This window comes from Hemitrygon akajei, chromosome 26 (genome assembly GCF_048418815.1).
Source record: "Hemitrygon akajei chromosome 26, sHemAka1.3, whole genome shotgun sequence".
Lineage (NCBI taxonomy): Eukaryota > Metazoa > Chordata > Chondrichthyes > Myliobatiformes > Dasyatidae > Hemitrygon > Hemitrygon akajei.
In genome coordinates, this window is record NC_133149.1 from 38818291 (window position 1) to 38838790 (window position 20500).

Here is a 20500-nt window from a genome sequence, read left to right on the forward strand (position 1 = left end):
CTTATTACCCATATACAAATATATGTACAACTCCATATATATTTTCAATACAAGGGCATTAACTCTACTAATTTATTTTAGCACATCTAATAACTAAAAGACATTAGAAGTTTGAGATGACTACCTGCAAGTAAAGGCCCTCACCTTGTCGCACACATGTGGTACTATTGCGAACGTAGCCATGTGGACACTCACATCCCATTTTCCCAGATGGCAAAGACAGGCTCTTCACTCCATCAGGACAAGCACATCTTTTCCCATTAGGTTTAGGAAGACAAAGCAAACTGCAGGTGTGATGTACACATGCATTGCTCCCTAGAAAATGAATTAAGGTCAGAAAAATTATAAACAATGAGGATATAAAGTTGAAAATCCCTTTATTTTCCAATTCAAAAAGACATGTACACCTATTTTTACCCTCTATTTCAGTGTTAACTCTGATCTGCAGAAGTAGTTTAGTGTGCTAATATACAGGTATGTACGTATTACAAAACAAAGCTATGGTACTTTGAGTCACTAACTGCAGGTAAGTGTACAAGTGCCCAAAACTGGATTTTTTCCTTGATTCATTGTGGTCACGAGGAGAATCTCAACTCCAACAGATGACAGAATATTAGAAGCTTCCAAATTTCTCCTTTTATAAAGGATGGGCTTACAACCTTCACAGAACTTCGTTCCTTCAATGGTCTCCTATGTTTTCAAGGCCTCATGAATGACATAATAACCTTAACTGCCTGGGTACAAGACTCTGAAGTTTCTTTCCTGAACTTCGGACAAATAACCTCTTTAAAATCAGTTTACTCTGATCAAACTTAGAATAACCCCCATCTTTTTCGACTTGGTACTTTTTTTTGCCTGATAATGCTTCTATGCAACATCTTGTAACTACTTTTCTCCTGAGTTGAAGGATCACTTAAGTGTAAGCTATTATTAAAATATTTGATACATTCCCTGTGAAGGGATGATTGATGTATTTAATGCTACTCCTGGACAGTCTGAAAACTTGTATTCTGCAACTTAACAAAAGAAAATCTGCAGATGCTGGAAATCCAAGCAACACACACAAAATGCTGGGGGAAGGATCTCGGCCCACAACTCTTTTCCATAGATGCTGCCTGGCTTGCTAAGTTCCTCCAGCATTTTGTGTGTGTTCTGTAACTTAATTTCTGTAACAAAGCAGTTAATATACTTCACCGATAAGAGGTAATGAAGATTTCCATTACATAATGTTGACTTTTGTTCCCCCACTAGAAGTTTCCCCAAACACCTAAGCTACTTACTGAAGTAGCACCACCAGACTCAAAAACAGTTACATTTGCAAGCAGCGATGCTGACCAACACCTTGACCCACTAATCCACTCCTCCACAAACCCAACCGCCATTATTTTGTCATTTCCTGTCAGTCACCTTATGTACATACACTCCTGTGCTTAGAATCATTTTATGGACATACAATGTACATAAACTATTTATTGCTTTTTTAAATTTTTCATGTTCTTTATCTTTCGTGATTTTTTTGTGTTGCATTGGATCTGGGGTAACAATCATTTTGTTCTCCTTACACTCGTGTACTGGAAATGACATTAAACAATCTTGAATATTGCACTGGAGCAGTCTGAATACCTGGAAGTTCCTTTCATTTTCTGAAATGTTCCTCATTCCAAATAAATAGGATGAGCAGCTCAAGGAGAAAGGTCAGCTATTCCTCCCAACTTTTAGTAAGATAGTCTTATTAATTAATTTACTCAATCTGCTGTAACTTCGCAGTTACTTTTTGTGTGATGCTAAAAGACCTTATGGCATTGTATGTATTTTGCCGGTAAGCAAACAAGCACACAAGTCTGACTATGTGAACAGTGCAAACACTACATCCAGGAAGCTACTGAAAGTATTACCTGCAGCTTTGCCCTTGTAAAACACTTTCATATCCATTACTCCAGTTAAGCCAGTAACCAGGGTTTCCACACTTGAGCCATCATGCTTATATGCTCTAAAGATGCTCAGCTGTGACCAATCATCCCAGTAGATTTGATCCTAAGTAATGAATATTTAAAGATCAATATTTAGTGCAGATATTCACATTACTGAAATCTCCCTAAAAGAAAACAAACTAAACCTTATTAGGATATCCTCACATTCCAGAATCTAAGAACACTTTACATCAGAAGCTACAATTCAGAAGTAATTTTAAGGTGTAATTTGGGAGCCAAATACATATCCCAAAGCACACAACCATTAAATGAGCGAACCAATCAATAGAGGATCCTGGCTGAGGGAGAAAAGTTGATCAGGATAGTCTAAAACTTAATATTCTTTCAATAAGTGCTCTGGAATGTTTAATGTCAGCCTAAATAGGACCACAGTTTAACAGCTCTTAAATAAAACACCTCCAGCAATACAATAATTTCTCAGATTGTGTGCTCAAATGCTGGTTTAGGGCCTGATCTTGTAGCCATCAACCTCAAATGAGATTTATCCTAAAGGTGGTAACTCATTCTCAATTGATAATAATGTGTATTCACACAATGACACAGGTAGCTACAATGATGTGCATTATTACACCTCAGAGGCCCGACTAAATTAAGTTTGATTCTCAATCCCTGCAGCTACTAATGGTGAGCCAATATGACTTGAATGAATTTAGATACTGCAGTGCAAATGTAAATGAAGCTTACACTATACACTAGTCTTTTTGTACTCTTCTCAGGTGTTCTCCATTAGGTTGGACGTGGATCCTACAACAATCTTCAAAAATAAAAAAAGCCGTGCAACTTGGTCAGCATTTCTTTTGCAGTAGACAAAGCAAAACAAATGGCTATTTATCATTCACTGTTAATAGCAATCTGCCACACAGTATTAGTGCTACATTTGCATCCAAAGTATTAATGACCAGCCTGTTCAAGATCTTACTGTGTAAAGGAAATATCCTGAGTTCAGTAATCAGGTACTGAATGGGCAGCTCCTACCTGTGGAGGATACTACACACAAATGTGATCTCTTCTGCATTAAGCATCAGTTACAAAAAAGAAACCTCACGTGCTATGCTGACGAAAAGTAAATAGAGTCAGAGCACTACAACAGAAATAGGCCCTTCTACCTGCACCTAGACTATAGCCCTCCATACTTCTTCTCATCCATGTACCTACTCGAACTTCTCCTAAATGTGCCATTGAACCCGCATCCACCAAGTGCAGGCAGCTCGTTCTAGACTCACACCACCTTTTGAGTGAAAAAGTGCCCACTCAAATTGCCGTTAAATATTTTGCCTTTCACCATAACCCTATGATCTCCAGTTTTAGTCTCACCCAACCTGGGGAGGGAAAAAAAACTGCATGTATTTACCCTACCTGTACCCCTCAATTTTATATAACATACCCCTTAAGACCTCCCCCCATTCTCCTTTGCTCCATGAATTAAGTGCCTAACCTATCCAAACTTTCCCTCCAACTTAGGTCCTCAAGTTATAGAAGCCTTTGGGATTCTCTTTCACCTCGTCTACCAGAGCAGCCTCATTCCTTCGTTAGCCCTCCTGAGTTCTCTTATGTGTTCTCTTGCATTTCATAGAACCATTGAACATTACAGCACAAAAACAGGCCTTTTGGCCCTTCTTGGCTGTGCCGAACCATTTTTCTGCCTAGTTCCACTGATCTGCGCCTGGCCCATATCCCTCTCATCCATGTACCTGTCCAAGTTTTTCTTAAATGTTAAAGATGAGCCCGCGTTTACAAATTCATCTGGCAGCTCATTCCACGCTCCCACCACTCTGTGTGAAGAAGCCCCCCCTCCATGTTCCCTTTAAACTTTTCCCCCTTTACCCATGTCCTGTTTTTTTTTCCTCCCCTAGCCTCAGTGGAAAAAGCCTGCTTGCATTCACTATCTATACCCATCATAATTTTATATACCTCTCTCAAGTCTCCCCTCATTCTTCTACACTCCAGGGAATAAAGTCCTAACCTTTTCAACCTTTCTCTGTAACTCAGTTTCTCAAGTCCCAGCAACATCCTCCTAAACCTTCTCTGCACTCTTTCAACCTTATTTATATCCTTCCTGTAATTCAGTGACCAAAACTTAATAAGTTAATTTCTTATAATTTCCTTATATGCCTCTCAAATGTCTACAACTGATATGTGCCTCTTCCTCCTCCTCCTCCTCAATCAGGGTGTCAATAACTCTTGAACACCAAAGTTCCCTGAACCTGTTTGTATGTTCTGTTACAATAAGAGACAAGACTAACTATACACTCTCAATATTTCACTTTTGAAGACCTCCCAATTGCCAAGCATCCCTTTCTCAAAGCCATCCCTAATGCTTCTTCTCCAACTTAAATGGTCATGGTACATCTTAAAACTTTGCCTCGTAATGTCTTCCCTTTACAGGGCTTGAATTATTTGTGTCCTTTTTTGGAGCCTTGTGTCAGGATGTGAACATCGTGGCCTGCTCAATGGAGTCAACCAAATGTAACTAGTGCCTCAGTGCTGGTCATGATCATGATTTAGGGACAGTAGATCCTGAAACATCCACATCTGAAAACAGGATAACTCAGAATGACAATTCACCCCCCCAAATTTGAATTAACATCTTTTCAGGTCTTATGTATTGAGTTGTGTCATGGACTTGAGCTTCACATAGGTTACTGTAGAATCCAGTCACAGATACAGTAGCCTTTCCTGCAGGTACTTGATGTCCCTCTGTCCCCAATGAGTTCAGTCCTATAGAGCAATGGCTAATCAGCAAATTTTTACCAGAGTCAAATTCCAAGCTAGAGATTCAAGCACAAAATCCAGCCTGAAGTTATTACTTGCAAGATATAAATTTTAGTCCTTTGTGACCTTTCAATGGAGCCAAAGATTCATGATAATAGAAGGGCAGGACAGGGCAATTATTGACAGTGATCTGATCAATATTTATCCTTCAATTAGCATCTTACAAAACAAAAGAGAGATCTCATTTCTCTTTTAAGGACTATACCCAAATACCTTCTAGATTATAACAGCAAGTAGATCTCAAATTTACTTTGCTGGCTAAGACTGAGCTGAGGCAGTGAAACATGGAATCAAAAGTATAAAAATAGAAGTCTATTAGCCAGACTTGCAGATGAAGACTAACCAGCCAGAGAAAGGCACCCAGCACTCGCAGAACCAACCTTGTATATTTTCACTCAAAGCAGTCATAAATTATGCTGGTGAACAAGGTCATGTATTAACAGTTTCAATTCTGAAAGTTTTACTTGTTTTGTAAAGTTGCGTAAAAATCATGAAATTAAGGAGCTACTTTTAAGAAAAACATTAACTAACTGCAACACTTGTATTTACTTTTTAATATACCAAAGAAGATTAAAGTAATACTTTACCAGAACAGGATACTTGCATTTGCTAAATCTGTGAACGAGCAGTATTCAGGTATGATTTCAGCATTTAAGTTGTTAAGTGCCACACTTCAAAAATCATGCTGAACTTTTTTTTAAAAATGTAAGTGTAAATTTTATAATAGCAATCCAAACCATATACCTTAAAGACACTAATAGCATATGGATGAGGAAGGTTCTGTATCAGCACAGATCTCTGATGGCCATTTAAATCTGCTCTTTCAATACGATCAGTATAAGCTTCAGTCCAGTAAATCCATGATCCATCCACAGTAATTCCATTCGGCCATTTAATACCATCAAAAATTATCCGAGTGACTTGTGATGCATCCATCTCACTTCTGTAAATTCCAACCGCATTTTCACCCCAGTCTGTCCAAAACATTAAACTACAAAAGAGAATCACAAAACAATTAAAACTTTTCATCCAACACACAATATAGGATCAAAGCTAAGGAAGCCATGAAGTCTATTACATCAATTCTGGCAGAAAAAGATCTTTCCAACCTAAACACACTTTTCCAGGTCAAGGTTATAGCACATCATATATGCACTCTTTTAGGTAACAAAGTGGCCAGAGTGTATGTTTGTGGTCTTCTGCTGCTGTAGCCCATCCACTTCAAGGTTGGACATGTTGTGCATTCAGAGATACTCTTCTGTACACCATTGTTGCAACATATAGTTATTTGAGTTACTGTCACCTTCCTGTCAACTTCATTAGTCTGGCCATTTTCCTCTGACCTCTCTCATTAACAAGGTGTTTTTGCCCACAGAACTGTCGCTCACTGGAGGTTTTCTTTTTTGGTTTTTGCCAAATCCTCTGTAAACTCCAGAGATTGTTGTGAGTGAAAAACCCAGGAGAACAGTAGTTTGAGATAATCAAAGCATTGCGGCTGGCACTAACAATCATTCCACAGTCAAAGTCACTTAGATCACATTTCTGTCTCATTCTAATGTTTGGTCTGAACAACAACTGAACCTCTTGACCATGCCTGTATGCTATTATGTATTGAGTTGCTGCCATGATTGGCTGATTAGATATTTGCATTAATGAGGTGTATAGGTGCACCTCAAAGTGGCCACTGAGTTTATAGCCAAGTATTTCATTTCCAATCACCTTTTCTGAAAATAATTCTCGACTTGCCTTTCATCTGTTTAGCAAAATATTTCATATTCTCCTTAACTAGTTATTAAGCCTCGGCAAAGTGAAACAGGTCCTCCTTATCTACTTTGTGTAGGCCTTGTTTTAAATTTTAAAACACCCAATAATTTTCCCTTAGCTTCTACTGTTACAAAGAATACTTCTACACAATTAAAGCTTCCATCCTTGACAGTGTCCCCATTAATGTGCTCTGTACCTCCAAAGGACCTTCACTTCTCTCTTGTCAGATGGTGACGAAGTGTACAACTAATCAATATTTTCCATTTCTTGCACAACCTCCCCATGTCCTGGTTGATGGGGGGTGGGGGGGGGGGGGGAAGAATTCATATACCATCTTGACATGGTACTGACTGCTACTTCAAATTTATTCACAACCCTTTTGTTAACCCTCTGTTTCTGTGCTTTTCAGTAGACTTATTTACATCATACAGCCTCAAATTCTCTGCACTCCATGCCGAACAAGTGTACATGGTGGTTCAGAAGGTGTATGCCTTCCTTAGTCTTTGGACATCTGCTTAAGGACCACAAATAGCCCCAGGTGCTCCCCTACCCACAGTCCATCCAATCTACAACAATTTTTTTATATATGTTGTACAATTGTAAGGGGAGGGGCAATACAAATATAACTGGATCATAACATACAATATAAATATAATATAATATAACTTGACCAACACAGAGTCTAGTTTGGAAAACAATACTGTACCCCTCCCCCACACTGCTACCATCAGTTCATTCTTCTATCTCCCTTGCAAGGTCATCTAAACTGTTAAATTCAGACTTACACAATGTACCTGAAAAGCCTACTCTATAAATGGAGCATCAAATTAACATAGCATTTACAATTATTTTTAGGAAACAAAAAAAAAAACAGGTTGATCTATAAATGGCTGCATACAAAATCTCTTGCAATAAGGTCTTGAGCCACTGGATGGCACAAGTACATTTACTGTACAATGCAGTGCATGCCAGCACCCTCTAGTGTCATGAAAATTTACCTTCATTGAGGCAACTTGACAAATACCAAAATGAAAATGACTTGGAGCTTCCCAAAAGTCAACATCCAGAATTATTTTCAAACACATAACCTCAAATTCAAGGCATCTGAGCATCTGCATATGTACACAGCAGCACAAGATCAAAGCTGAAGCAAAGATTTTCTGGATATAAACTTTATGGATGCTGAATAAAATACTGGAAGTCATCGTTCAATGAGAAATGCAATGCTCCACAGCAATTTCTCTACTTTCATACTGCAAGAAACAATATTAACCATACAGGGACACAAACTCAAGTATTTTTGAAACTTACCCATCAGCAGGAACTAATACAAGAGCTCTTGGACGTTCTAATTTAGTGGAATTCAAGAGAGTAAGACGGAGGTCTCCATCAGGGTTTGAAACCTAACAAATGAGAGATCAAGCAAAATATAAAATTTATATTTATTTTCCTAAGCATTTAGTATCCAAATGAGATTAGTGTTCTCAGCTTCTGCTGTTACAATTGATCAATGTTAAATTATTTGCATAAAATCTTTCAGTTTATTCACTGGGATCACAAAACAAATACATTGTGAGAAGACATCAGTCATCATAAATGAAAAACCAAAGTTGGTCAAACTAAGTTGTCCATATAATTCTGCTTCATTCAAATATATATATTTTTTGAGGATAACCCAAATGCAGTAGAATCAATTACAATGATTCTTTAAGGGAACGTTTCATTGAAGGAATATCCATTTTTGTACTCTCTCCATTAAATGAGTGACAATCATTATTTTACAGCAGTTTTCTTATTCGAGAAATTTGAAAAGTCCACACTGAATATTGTAATAAAGATCATGTCAATGCAGAATTACACATTTTATACTGTACATTTGCAATTGGGGCATAATTGTCCAAGTACATTGCACCCAAATTCTTTTTCAGTCTAAAGCTGGATAAAAGCAGCTGTGTCACTTGCCTATTTGGACTCAGTTCTAATGCAACATCTTCAACAGGCGAAAAAGAAAAATCCATGAGAAATTACTCATTTCTGTTACTGAATACACACAGCTTACATGTCACTTTCAATTTTCTGGATATAATATTTAATATTGCCAAAATAACTTGTATGCTGGAAATGAATGTCAATTCTCCTAGTTTCATCTATACGGGATACTAACAGTGTACAACTTGTGTTATGAAGGGTGCAACACTTCAATTTCACTCTAGTATGGACAAGTTATAGTCAACAGAGCAGTTTAACAAAGAAGCAGGCTACTATTCTTAATACTTCAGTTCTAAATCAGTATGATGCACTTGCAACAAATCATTTTATTCCTACCCACTTTCTTCCTTCCCCATAGATGCTGAGTCACCAACTATGATACAAATTACACATGAACATTTAATACATTCCAAGTTCGAAAAACATATCATACTTGTGCGAAATAACCATGAGACTTGCCTCAAGCTTCCTTGCTCCAGCATCTATCCAGTAAAGAAGCCGACTAATGGAGTCAAAGGCTAGAGCTTCCACTGTATGCAAGCCATTCTTGATAATTATATTCTGGGTAGTGTTCCCATTTAAGCATAAGCTCTGATCAGAGAAATACACATTATTAATAGGCAAAGGTAATTTATTCATAAACTTTACCATAAACTAACACAATATAGCAAAGCCACATCCAACATACTATAAGAGCATTCTAACAAGTTTTCACCATCCATTTTTGCCAAGATTACAATATATTAAAATGCACCAAATTAAACTTTTGCTTACAATTGTCCCTCGGTAACCACGGGGGATTGGTTCCAGGACCCCCTGCAGATACCAAGATCCGCGGATGCTCAAGTCCCTTATATAAAATGGCGTAGTATTTGCTCATAACCTACACACATCCTCCTGTATACTTTAAAATCATGTCTAGATTACTTATAATACCTAATACAATGTAAATGCTATGTAAATAGTTGTAATACTGTATTGTTTAAGGAATAATGACAAGAAAAAAGTCTGTACATGTTCAGTACAGACGCAACTATCATAGCTCTTCTGGGAACGCTGATGCTGCCTCGGCATCAGCCGATGCTGATTCTCCCGTGATCTTTAAGTTCTGAGGCTGTAGCACTTTACACAGCTAGCCAGCGATCCCTTACTAGCCTTAAACTCCTTCCTCTCGCTCACAACACAAGTAGTGAATGAACGAGATGCGAGGCGAATGATGCTCAAACAACGAGTGCTGGAGAGAGACTGAGGATCTGTGAAATGGCAGGAGGCTACAGCAGGGTATGCCTACACATCACTTCATTCGCGTGGATTTAGCGTAGTACTGGGCACGTGGCAAATTCAAGTTTTGCTTTTTGGAACTTTCTGGAATTTTTTCCGCCAAATATTTTCAATCCACGGTTGGTTGAATCCACGGATACAGAGGGCCAACTGCATATTGTCAAGACATTCTAGCCTAGAAATTAGGTTCCACCTAGGAGCAAGGCAGGGACAGAGCTGGGGATGAGTGAAAGGGGGCTGTTCTGCTCAGGTTATAATGGCTGACATGCAATTATTTTTGAGAAGGGTTAGTGTGCTGGGAGTGGTGCCTGGGATTGCACAAGTGGTAGAGGAAAATAAGTAGAAGAAATTTGACAGCAGGCCACAATAGCAAGACAGACAAGTGCAAATACTAAAAAGTTGATAGAGGTCTCAAAGAGTTCCAATCCAACAACAGGTTATGGAGATTTATTTATCCCAAACATCCCCAATGACTATTGTTGCTAGAAAAGCAAAGTCTAATTTCTTGCACAATTCTCAAAAAAAAAAGAGCATTCTATGGAGAATATTGTCACCCTATGTACGACTGACAGAGAATTCACCCAAGCCACACAAGGGATGGTCAAGCCTGAAAATATACAGTTCAATTTTAGAAGCAAAGCAAAAATGACACAAATATACAGTATTGTGCAAAAGTCTTAGGAACATGTTAAAAAAATCTGTAAAGCAAACATACTTTCAAAAATAATAAAATGAAGAGTTTCTAAATAGTCAAAAAATGACTATAAAGAGCAGTACACAGCATAAAACTGAATCAAATTAAGCCTTGTTTTTGAAACTGCATCAATCTTCTTAGGTATATTGTCATGCAGTTTTAAAAAACAATCAACTGGTAGACTGGTCGTCTTGCTTGCTTCTGTCTCTAGGTAACTCTGTGGAAGTTGAATCCAGATAAAGTCACTCAGAGACCGGACAAGTAAAACTCCTTATTCAAAGCACCCGGGGCTTACTTAGTTAGTCGTTCAAACAGGAACAGTCTGTGACTGTTCCTGCCCGGTCCATCGACTAACTCACAATTCCCCTTACAAAATGGATATAGTCATTCAGATACCCCCACACATACTAAGCTGGAGTCAGACTTATCTATAGCTTGACAGTATTAAGAGACAAATTACAGAATAGGTATAATGGCCTCATACACAAACAGGCTGGAGTGGTCTCATCTCTGCGCATGACTGCACAAAGAAACAAAGACCTTGAAACACTGTCTAACTGAGGAGAAATATGGCTCAGCATGGCTTAGCACATCTGTTGATTATCAGCGGCTTCTTTCAGAAAGAACAGGCTGCTATTGTTTAACTAATGTGTGAACCCTTTTACATACTTTATCAATTCCAGACAGCCTCGATGATGTTACGATCACGACTCTGTGGAGACCATATAATCTGTTGCAGAACTCCTTACTGTTTTTGCTGAAGGTAGTTCTTTATGAGCTTGGTTATGTGTTTGGTCTCTGTCTTTCTGCAGAAAAAAGTTGGGACCGATCAGCTGCCCCCCTTAAGGTGTTGTGTACTGGATGAGAATCTGTTTGTACTTCTCAGCATTGAGGATTCCATTAATTCCGACCAGATCACCTACTCCATTTGCAGAAATGGAGCCCCAAACCTACAGGGAACTTCTGCAGTGCTTCACTGTTGGCTGCAGACATTCATCCATGTGGTGCTCTCCAGCTCTTCTACAGACAAACTGTCTCCTGTTTGAGCCAAACATTTCAAATTTTGTGTTGTCAATCCACAGCACTTGTTGCCGTTGTTCAGCAACCCAGTTCTCATGTTTTTATACATAGTTGAGTCTCTTGGCTTTGTTTCCACTTCAGAGGAGTGGGTTTTTGGCAGCAACTCTTCCATGAAGACCACTTTTTACAGACTTCTCCAGACTGTAGAGGGTATACTTAGGTTCCAGTGGTTTCTAGAAGTTCAGAGTTGATAGCAGTGCTGGACTTCTTCCAATTTGGAAGGGAAGTCAGTTTGATGTATCTATCATCTGCTACACTCAGTTTCCATTTCTGGTCCTCAACCTTGCCCATTTCTTTGTGCACATTCAGAAGAGCTTGGACAGCACACCTTGAAACTCCTATATGCCGTGAAATTTCAGCTTGGGAGAGACCTTGCTGATGCAGGATGACCACTTTATATCTTGTTGCTGTGCTCACTCTTGCCATGGTGCAAGAATTGATGATTTGAAGGTTAAACTGTCACATCTACCACATCCTCGCCTTTTAGTATACCATTCTTTCTATACCATTTTCTGTTTCAGTTAATCAGTTTAGTTAATTCAACTTATTATGTCATTGATCATTAGCAGCCACTTGTTTTCTATTTTTAATCATGCACTGGGCTATATACCTACAAAGTAATTACATTTTTATTTGAAAAGTGGTCTAATATTTAATATGCTACATTCAAAACAAATTGCCCTAAACACTTAATTTTTTGGAAAATGAATGTTTGGACATCTAAAATTTACTCATTTCTATTGACATACTAATGCAGAAGACAAAAATAAACATCCAAAACAAAATTATGTAAAAAAAATTCAGGTGCCTATGACTTTTGCACAGTACTTCTACAGCATTTGACTCTTGGAGAAAAGAAAATAATTTCTAAATTGTACAATGCTGCAAACAGCATCATACTCTTGAATTTCGAGGAATGTTGGAGGTTGCAACAGTAGTGATGGACTTGCACTGGTAGAAAATAAAAAGATAACCTTGCCAAAAAGCCACTGGGAATATGATCTAAGCCATGTGACTTCAAATTTTTGATGCCCGACCCGAGCACAAAAGATGCGGGCAAACCGAACTGGTGCTACCATTGCCACCAACACCCACTATAATTAAGGTCTTATTATAAACCAACTTGGCATGGGACAGGACCCATTTCTACACTGCTGTCTCCACCTTGTTCTTCTACAGGGTGAAGAAGTGGCACTAAGTATCAAGCCAGTGGTATCAAAGTAGGATCCACAGATCCATAGTGGCCGCATATCAGGGACCAATGTATGAGCATTAGAAGCTCCAGATCTTATTTAGTATGAGACTGGCCTTTTCAGGCTTGCAGTGAATGCTTAGAACAAATTCTCATCGGTTTTCTTTTCCACCAGAAATCCTTAGAAACAACCTGGAATTGCCAAAAACTGAGAATTGTCTGCAATATGTCGCCCACTAGCAGCTGAAGCAGATTTTTTGCCAACATTCCTATGCTAAGTGAATTTAGGAACAGTGTGCACTTGGTAGAGATGAGAAGCACAGGCAAACGTCAACAGTCAGCAGCATTACAGATGCCTCATGCCTGGCACCATGCTGCATTCCCCACTTGTGCAGGTAACCACACAACTACAATTGTTAAAGAAAGCTGTAATACCTGGAGCAGGGTGGGCATGCATTGTATTGCTCAAGATCATATTGATAATCCAGAGTAATATCTTGGTGGCTACCTCCTCTACATCAGTGAGACCTGACGTAGATTGGGGGACCACTTCGTGGAGCACCTTCATTCCGCCTGTCCCAATGGCCAACCATTCCAATTTGAAGTCCCATTCTGACATGTTAGTCTATGGCCTCTGCTACTGCCACCACAAGGCAATCAAGGTTGAACAAACACTGCAACTGACACCAAAATGTGGCCAATCAGCCCAACTCTTCTATGCTATATAGAATAACGCACATGAAATCCTTCAGTAAAACTCACCGCAGACAGGTATTATTAGATACAAAATTACATTTAGCATTTGAAGATGCACAAAAGTGAAAATTTGTGTCACTAAGTTTATTTCACTTAAGTTTTAGTTCTCAAAAAATGAAACAGGTCTTGTCATTCTGAAGAGTTAAGGAATTAAAATTCATCTTTGCAGGACTGGTGTAATACTACACAGACTACCCTCCTATTTCTGATATTTACAAATGTATTTTAGGTAAACAGCATGTAACAAGATGGTATTAAAATATTCAAAGTAAATTATTACAAGGAAATTGTTTGACAATTCTGTAAGGGGGTAACTGAAAATACCTACGTATCAGTGTGAAAGGTAGATAGACATTTGGAATTTTGGAAGCATTCCACACAAGTTGAATTTATAACTGACTTCAACTGGAATACTACAGATATTTCTGTGACTCACACTACAAAAAGATGCAAAACTCAGATGTGTAGTTATACCAGAAATAAGGTCCTATGAAATTTTAGAAAACTCTAACCCTTTCTGGAACACAGGTTTAAGATATGATCTAATACACGAGTAAGACAGAATGCTCTAATAAAAGGGAGAAAAGACATTTTCTTTTCAAATAGGTCATTAATAAGGGTCACAGATTTAAAATAACTGGAATAAGATTCAGATTGAAAATTTATTTTACTCATATAGATTGTTGGGATTAGAAATTAGCTATCCAAAGTAGAAGCAGAGGCATATTCCATAAATAAATATGAGCAGACTCAGGCCTGTAGATAGGATTATGAAGAGTAGGAACATGGAATAGGCTTTCAAAAAATGAATTAATAAAAACAAAAATCAGCAACCATCCTTCCCTATTATGTAAAATGACGTATTAGCATTGATCGTCGACAGTGGTGTCGGAAAGTTATTGAACTCTGGGTCATATTTCTATAAAAATAGAGAATATTCTACAAAATGTAATCAGATCCTCAGGTGTCCTAAAACTAGATAAAGAGAACCCAATTAAATAAATAACAAAAAAAATGATACTTGCTCATTTATTGAGAAAATTGATCCAATATTACATGCATTTGTTGGAAAAGTATGTGAACCTTTGCTTTCGGTAACTGGTGCGACTTCCTTGTGTGGCAATAACTTCAAACAAACATTTCTGATAACTGTTGATCAGTTCTGCACATCAGCTTGGAGGAAGTTTAAGCTATTCCTCCTTATAAAACTGCTTTTTAAACTAGGAATAAGGTCAGGACTTTGACGACTTGGTCATTCCAAAACACAAATTTTCTTCTTTTTAAAACCATTCTGTTGTTGATTTACTCTTGTCTTTCGGATCATTGTCTTGTTACATTATCCAACTTCTATAAGCTTCAGGTGATGGACTGCTACTCTGTAAAATGTCTTGATACAATTTTGAATTCATTGCTCCCTCAATGATTGCAAGTTGTTCAGTCTCTGAGGCAGCAAAGCAGCCTCAAATCATGATGCTCCTTCCAACATGCTTCACAGATGGGATGAGGTTTTGGTGTTGGTGTGCAGTGCCCTTTTTCTTCCAGACATAAGATAGCGATACGCATTTCTGCCGAGAAGTTTAACTTTTGTCTCATCTGTCCACAGAATATTGTCCCAGAAGTTTTGTAGAGCAATGATTTCCTTTGGTGCCCTTCTATGAACACCATTCTCGTTCAGTGTTTTTCTGATAGTGGGACACATGAACAGAGACTTTAGTGAGTTCTAGAGATTTCTGCAGATCCTTTGTTGTTATTCATGGGTTCTTTTTCACCTTCTTCAGCATTCCATGTTGTGCTCTTGGTGCGATCTTTGCAGGATGTCCACTCCTAGGAAGAGTTGCAACAGGACTGTGTTTCCTTCTTTTTAAAAAGATTTTTAGATTATGAGGACACTCAGTCCTCGTTTATTGTCATTTAGAAATGCATGCATACATTAAGAAATTATACAATGTTCCTCCAGAGTGATATCACAAAAAAAAGGACAAACCAAAGACTAACACTGACAAAACCACATAATTATTATATATAGTTACAGCAGTGCAAAGCAATGCCATAATTTGATAAAGAACAGACCATGGCATGGTAAAAAAAGTCTCAAGTCCCGATCGACTCCAATAGTCCCCGATCGCAGGCAGCAAAAAGGGAGAAACTCTCCCTGCCATAAACTTCCAGGCACCGACAACTGATGCATTGGAAGCACCCGACCACAGCAGACTCTGAGTCCGTCCGAAAACTTCGAACCTCCAACCAGCCCCTCCGATACAGCCTCCCGAGCGCCTTCGACCTCGTCCCGGCCACCGAAACAAGCAAAGCCGAGGTCTCGGAGGCCTTCTCCTCCGGAGATTCCGGACCACACAGTAGCAGCGGCAGCGAAGCGAACATTTCAGAAGTTTCTCCAGATGTTCCTCCACGCTCTCACGTCTGTCTCCATCAAATCAGAATTGTGCACGGTACCCTACTTAACAAATAACAGATATCACTTCACCGGAGAGGCCGCGCGCGCCGCCATTTTTGTGTAGACAATTTCTCTTACTGTGGACTAATGAACACCTCAGGTCTTCAGAAATGCTTTTGGAGCCTTTTCCAGCATCTCCACAATTCTTCTTCTAAGGTCCTCTGAAAGTTGTTTAGATCGTGGCATGATGTACATAAACAGGTCTTTGTTGAGAAGAGCAGGCTCCGTCAGTAATCTAACTTTGTGTCTTTTTTATAGGACAGGGCACCTCTACAACCCACACCTCCAATCTCATCTCACTGATTGGAACAACTGACTCCAAATAGCTTTTACAGAAGGCATTACCCCAGAGGTTCACATACTTTTCCAACAAATATATGCAATATTGGATCATTTCTGAATTAATAAATGAACAAATATGTTCTTGTGTTATTTATTTAATTGGGTTCTCTTTAACTAGTTTTAGGATTACATGAAGATCTAATCACATTTAGGTCATACTTATACAGAAATAAGAGAAAATTCTACAGAGTTCACAAACTTTCTAGCACCACTGTATATAATAATTTGATATAAACCAAGAACTTTTTCCCCCAAGATACAATTAGCAAGATGACAATCAAGAGGTCAGCTGATTTTTTTAAAAAAATACATAAAATATGCAAATATATTCTCAAATAGTAACTGAAAACAAAATGCTGTCAGAACTCAGCAGGCCAGTCAGCATCTATGGGAGGAGGTAGTGACGACGTTTTGGGCCGAAACCCTTCATCAGGAGTGAAGTAACATGGGATGGTCGAGGGGGGGATAAGAAATGGGGGGAGGGATGAAGTAGAGAGCTGGGAAGTGATAGGCTGAAGGGAAATGGGCTGGGGGGAAGGTGGAGAATTATGGGAAATAAAAGAGAAAGAAAGGTAGGGCTGGGGGGGAGATTATAGTGAGGGGGGGAAAAGAGAGAAAAAGAGAACCAGAGTAAAATTATAGGGATGGGGTAAGGGGGGGGCAGGGGTATCAACAGAGGTCTGCGAGTTGAATATTCATGCCGGCAGGAAGGAGGCTACCTAGGCGGGAGATAAGGTATTGTTCCATCAACCTGCGTGTGGCCTCATCTTGACGATAGAGGAGGCCATGGACAGACATATCGGAGTGGGAGTGGTCTGTGGAATTGAAGTGTGTGGCCACAGGGAGATCCCGCCACTGCTGGAGGACTGAGCGTCGGTGTTTGGCGAAACGGTCTGTATCCGTAAACTGTATCCGGTGCTCCCGATGTGGCCATTTATACATTGGGGAGACCCGCCGCAGACTGGGAGACCGTTTCGCCGAACACCGGCGCTCAGTCCTCTAGCAGTGGCGGGATCTCCCTGTGGCCACACACTTCAATTCCACAGACCACTCCCACTCCGATATGTCTGTCCATGGCCTCCTCTATCGTCAAGATGAGGCCACACGCAGGTTGATGGAACAATACCTTATCTCCCGCCTAGGTAGCCTCCTACCTGACGGCATGAACATTTAACTCACAGACCTCCGTTGATACCCCTGCCCCCCACCCTTACCCCCATCCCTATCTATTATTTTAGTCTGGTTCTCTTTCTCTCTCTTTTTCCCCCCTCACTATAATCTCCCCCCAGCTCTACCTTTCTTTCTCTTATTTCCCATAATTCTCCACCTTCCCCCTAGCCCAATTCCCTCCAGCCTATCACTTCCCAGCTCTCTACTTCATCCCTCCCCCCACTTCTTATCCCCCCTCGACCATCCCATATTACTTCACTCCTGATGAAGGGTTTCGGCCTGAAACGTCGTCACTACCTCCTCCCATAGATGCTGTCTGACCTGCTGAGTTCTGCCAGCAATTTGTGTTTTTATTTATTTCCAGCATCTGCAGATTCACTCGTATTGCCTCTCAAATAGTAACACTTCCTTTCATTGAGTTAAAACAAAGCTGAGCAACATATTACTTAACTTGCTTCTGCAACAGACTGTTCTCACCTGAATAACATGCTGTGAAATATCTGCCCAATATAAGCAGTTGCTTTCATAATCAAAATCCAAAGCGACAGTGCCTTGCAGGTTCTGAAGTGGCAGTGCCTCATCTGTACCGCTGGAGAGATCATAGCGATGAATAGAGCTCCTCAGAGCATAAAGTATAAACTCATTTTCCTCTGCAAAGAGAAATAAATAAAATATTTCTTCTGTCACCATAATGATGTCTTCAATGGACATCAGTATAAAATATTAACAATCTTAAATGTTCCATTGGGGGCAACAAGTTTTATAACTTCTACAGTTCCCACCTTCAACTACTTTATTAACCCAAAATCAATCAAATTTGCAACTGGAAGTGGGAGATGGCTGAGGGGCATGCAAGGGAAAATAAGTTGCAGAGTTAAGTGGCAAATAACAAAAGTGCAAATAGGCCATGTATTTTTTTCCTTCACCTGGGAGCCAACACACTCCTCATGGCTTTAGTGTCATAAATACAAAATGCCATTGAGACAGCTTGCACATCTCTCAGCACCACTACTACTGGCAGTTTGCTTTCAGTGTGTATTCTCCTTGTCTCCACTTTAAGACCATTCTTAAAGTCTGCCTCTTGATCAAGCTTATAGCCACAGGTTCTAATGTGGGCTTGATGTTGTCAATTATTTGATACTGCCTGCTCATCTTATTATTGGCTCCATATAAATAACTTCAATTAATAATATTCCAAGATTTTTGCTCATTTTTAAAAACTTAATTTTCTCATTCACTCACCCACCATTTTCTATTTTTAAATCAGCAACAAGTCATGAACACCATTTCTGACCATACCTTTGCATCTTTCAATGTCACAATTTCACTCCTGCGCAATGTTCTCAATGGTTACCTTGGAAATTTACTTGACAATGAGCTAATAAGAAAATGTTTTGGTTCTCTTTTCGCTTCTCCCCCCCCCCCCCCCCCGGTAGATTTTGACGTAAACAAAGAATATCACGTAAAAATCCTATTAATATTTTACTTGGTCAAAAAATTCAGAGTTCAAAGTACATTATCAGAGTACGTAATGTCACCATATACAACCCTCAGATTCTTTTTCTGCAGCCATACTTAGCAAATCTATAGAACAGTAACTGAACATCAGGCAATGTAAACTGTAAACAAACTGTGCAAATGCAGATATAAATAATTAGCAATAATTAACAAGCATGAAATAACAATATAACAGAGTCCTTATATGAGTGTAACTATCCCCTTTTGTTCAAGAGCCTAACTATTCTTGAACCTGGTTGTGCGAGTCCTTAGGCACCTGTACCTTCTACCTGGCAGCAGAGAGAAAAGAGCATGGCCTGGGTGGTGAGGATCTCTGATGATGGATGCTGCTTTTCTTTGGCAACATTTCATGTAGATGTGCTCAATGGTTGGAGGATTTTACCCGTGATATGCTGGGCTGAATCCACTACCATTTGTAGGATTTTCCACTCAAAGGCATTGGTGTTTCCATACCAGGCCGTAATGCAGCCAGTCAGCACACTCTCCACCACACATCTATAGAAGGTTGCCAAGGTTTTTGATGACATGCCAAACCTCTGCAGACTCCTGAGGAAGCAGAGGCGCTGCTGTGTTTTCTTCGGAATAATATTTATATGATGGGCCCAGGACAGGTCCTGTGAAATAGTGACACCCAGGAATTTAAAGTTACTGACCCTCTTTACCTCTGATCCTCCAGTGATTATTGGCTCATGTACCTCTAGTTTCCCTCTCCTTAAGTCTACAATCAGCTCCTTAGTCTTACTGACATTGTGAGAGTGGATGTTGTTATTACACCACTCAGCAAGTTTTCAGTCTCACTCCTCTATGCTAATTCAGCACCCCCTTTGGTACAGCCCACAGAAGCGGTGTCATCGGCAAACTTGCATATGGTAGGTGTAAATTGAGTAGAGCAGGGGACTCAGTACACATCCCTGCAGTGCTCCTGTGCTACTGGAGATTGTGGAGATGTTTTTGGCAATCCAAACTGACTAGGGTCTGCAAATGAGGAAATTCAGGATCTAATTGCACAAGGGGATATTGAGGCCCAGGTCTTGGGAGTTTACTGGTTTGATGGGTTGATGATGTTAAATGCCAAGCTGTAATCGGCAAAGAGCATCCTGATGTACGCATCTTTGCTGTCCAGATGTTCCAGGGTTGTGTGAAAAGCCAACAAGATAGCATCTGCTGTGGACCTTTTGCTTCGGTAGGTGAACTGGAGTGGATCCTAGTCACCACTCAGACAGGAGCTGATATGCTTCAACACCAGCCTCTCAAAACACTTCATCACTGATGATGTAAGCGCCATTGAGACCATGCCATAGTCATTGAGACTGGTTACCATGCTCTTCTGGGGCACCGGTATGATTGGGTGCCACACACTGCCAGAGCGAGAGTTTGAAGATATTGGTGAATACACCAGGCAGCTGGCTGGCACAGGTCTTCAGCACTCGGCCAGGTACTCGTCTGGACCAGATGCTTTCCTTTGATTCACTCTCTTGAAGGCAGCCTGCACATCATCT

The 20500-nt window shown here is 39.7% G+C and overlaps 1 protein-coding gene across 1 annotated transcript in view; it reads right to left on the reverse strand.

The window, feature by feature from the left end:
• Positions 1–20500, reverse strand: part of sorl1 (sortilin-related receptor, L(DLR class) A repeats containing) — a 201557-nt gene that overhangs the window by 89664 nt on the left and 91393 nt on the right. Inside the window, exons 17-22 of the mRNA XM_073029918.1 lie at positions 17961–18133; positions 8976–9107; positions 7839–7930; positions 5508–5754; positions 1896–2034; positions 145–315 (exon numbers count right to left, since the gene is read on the reverse strand). Of these exons, the coding sequence (XP_072886019.1) occupies positions 145–315; positions 1896–2034; positions 5508–5754; positions 7839–7930; positions 8976–9107; positions 17961–18133 (954 nt within the window). The remainder of the gene's footprint in view (positions 1–144; positions 316–1895; positions 2035–5507; positions 5755–7838; positions 7931–8975; positions 9108–17960; positions 18134–20500) is intronic.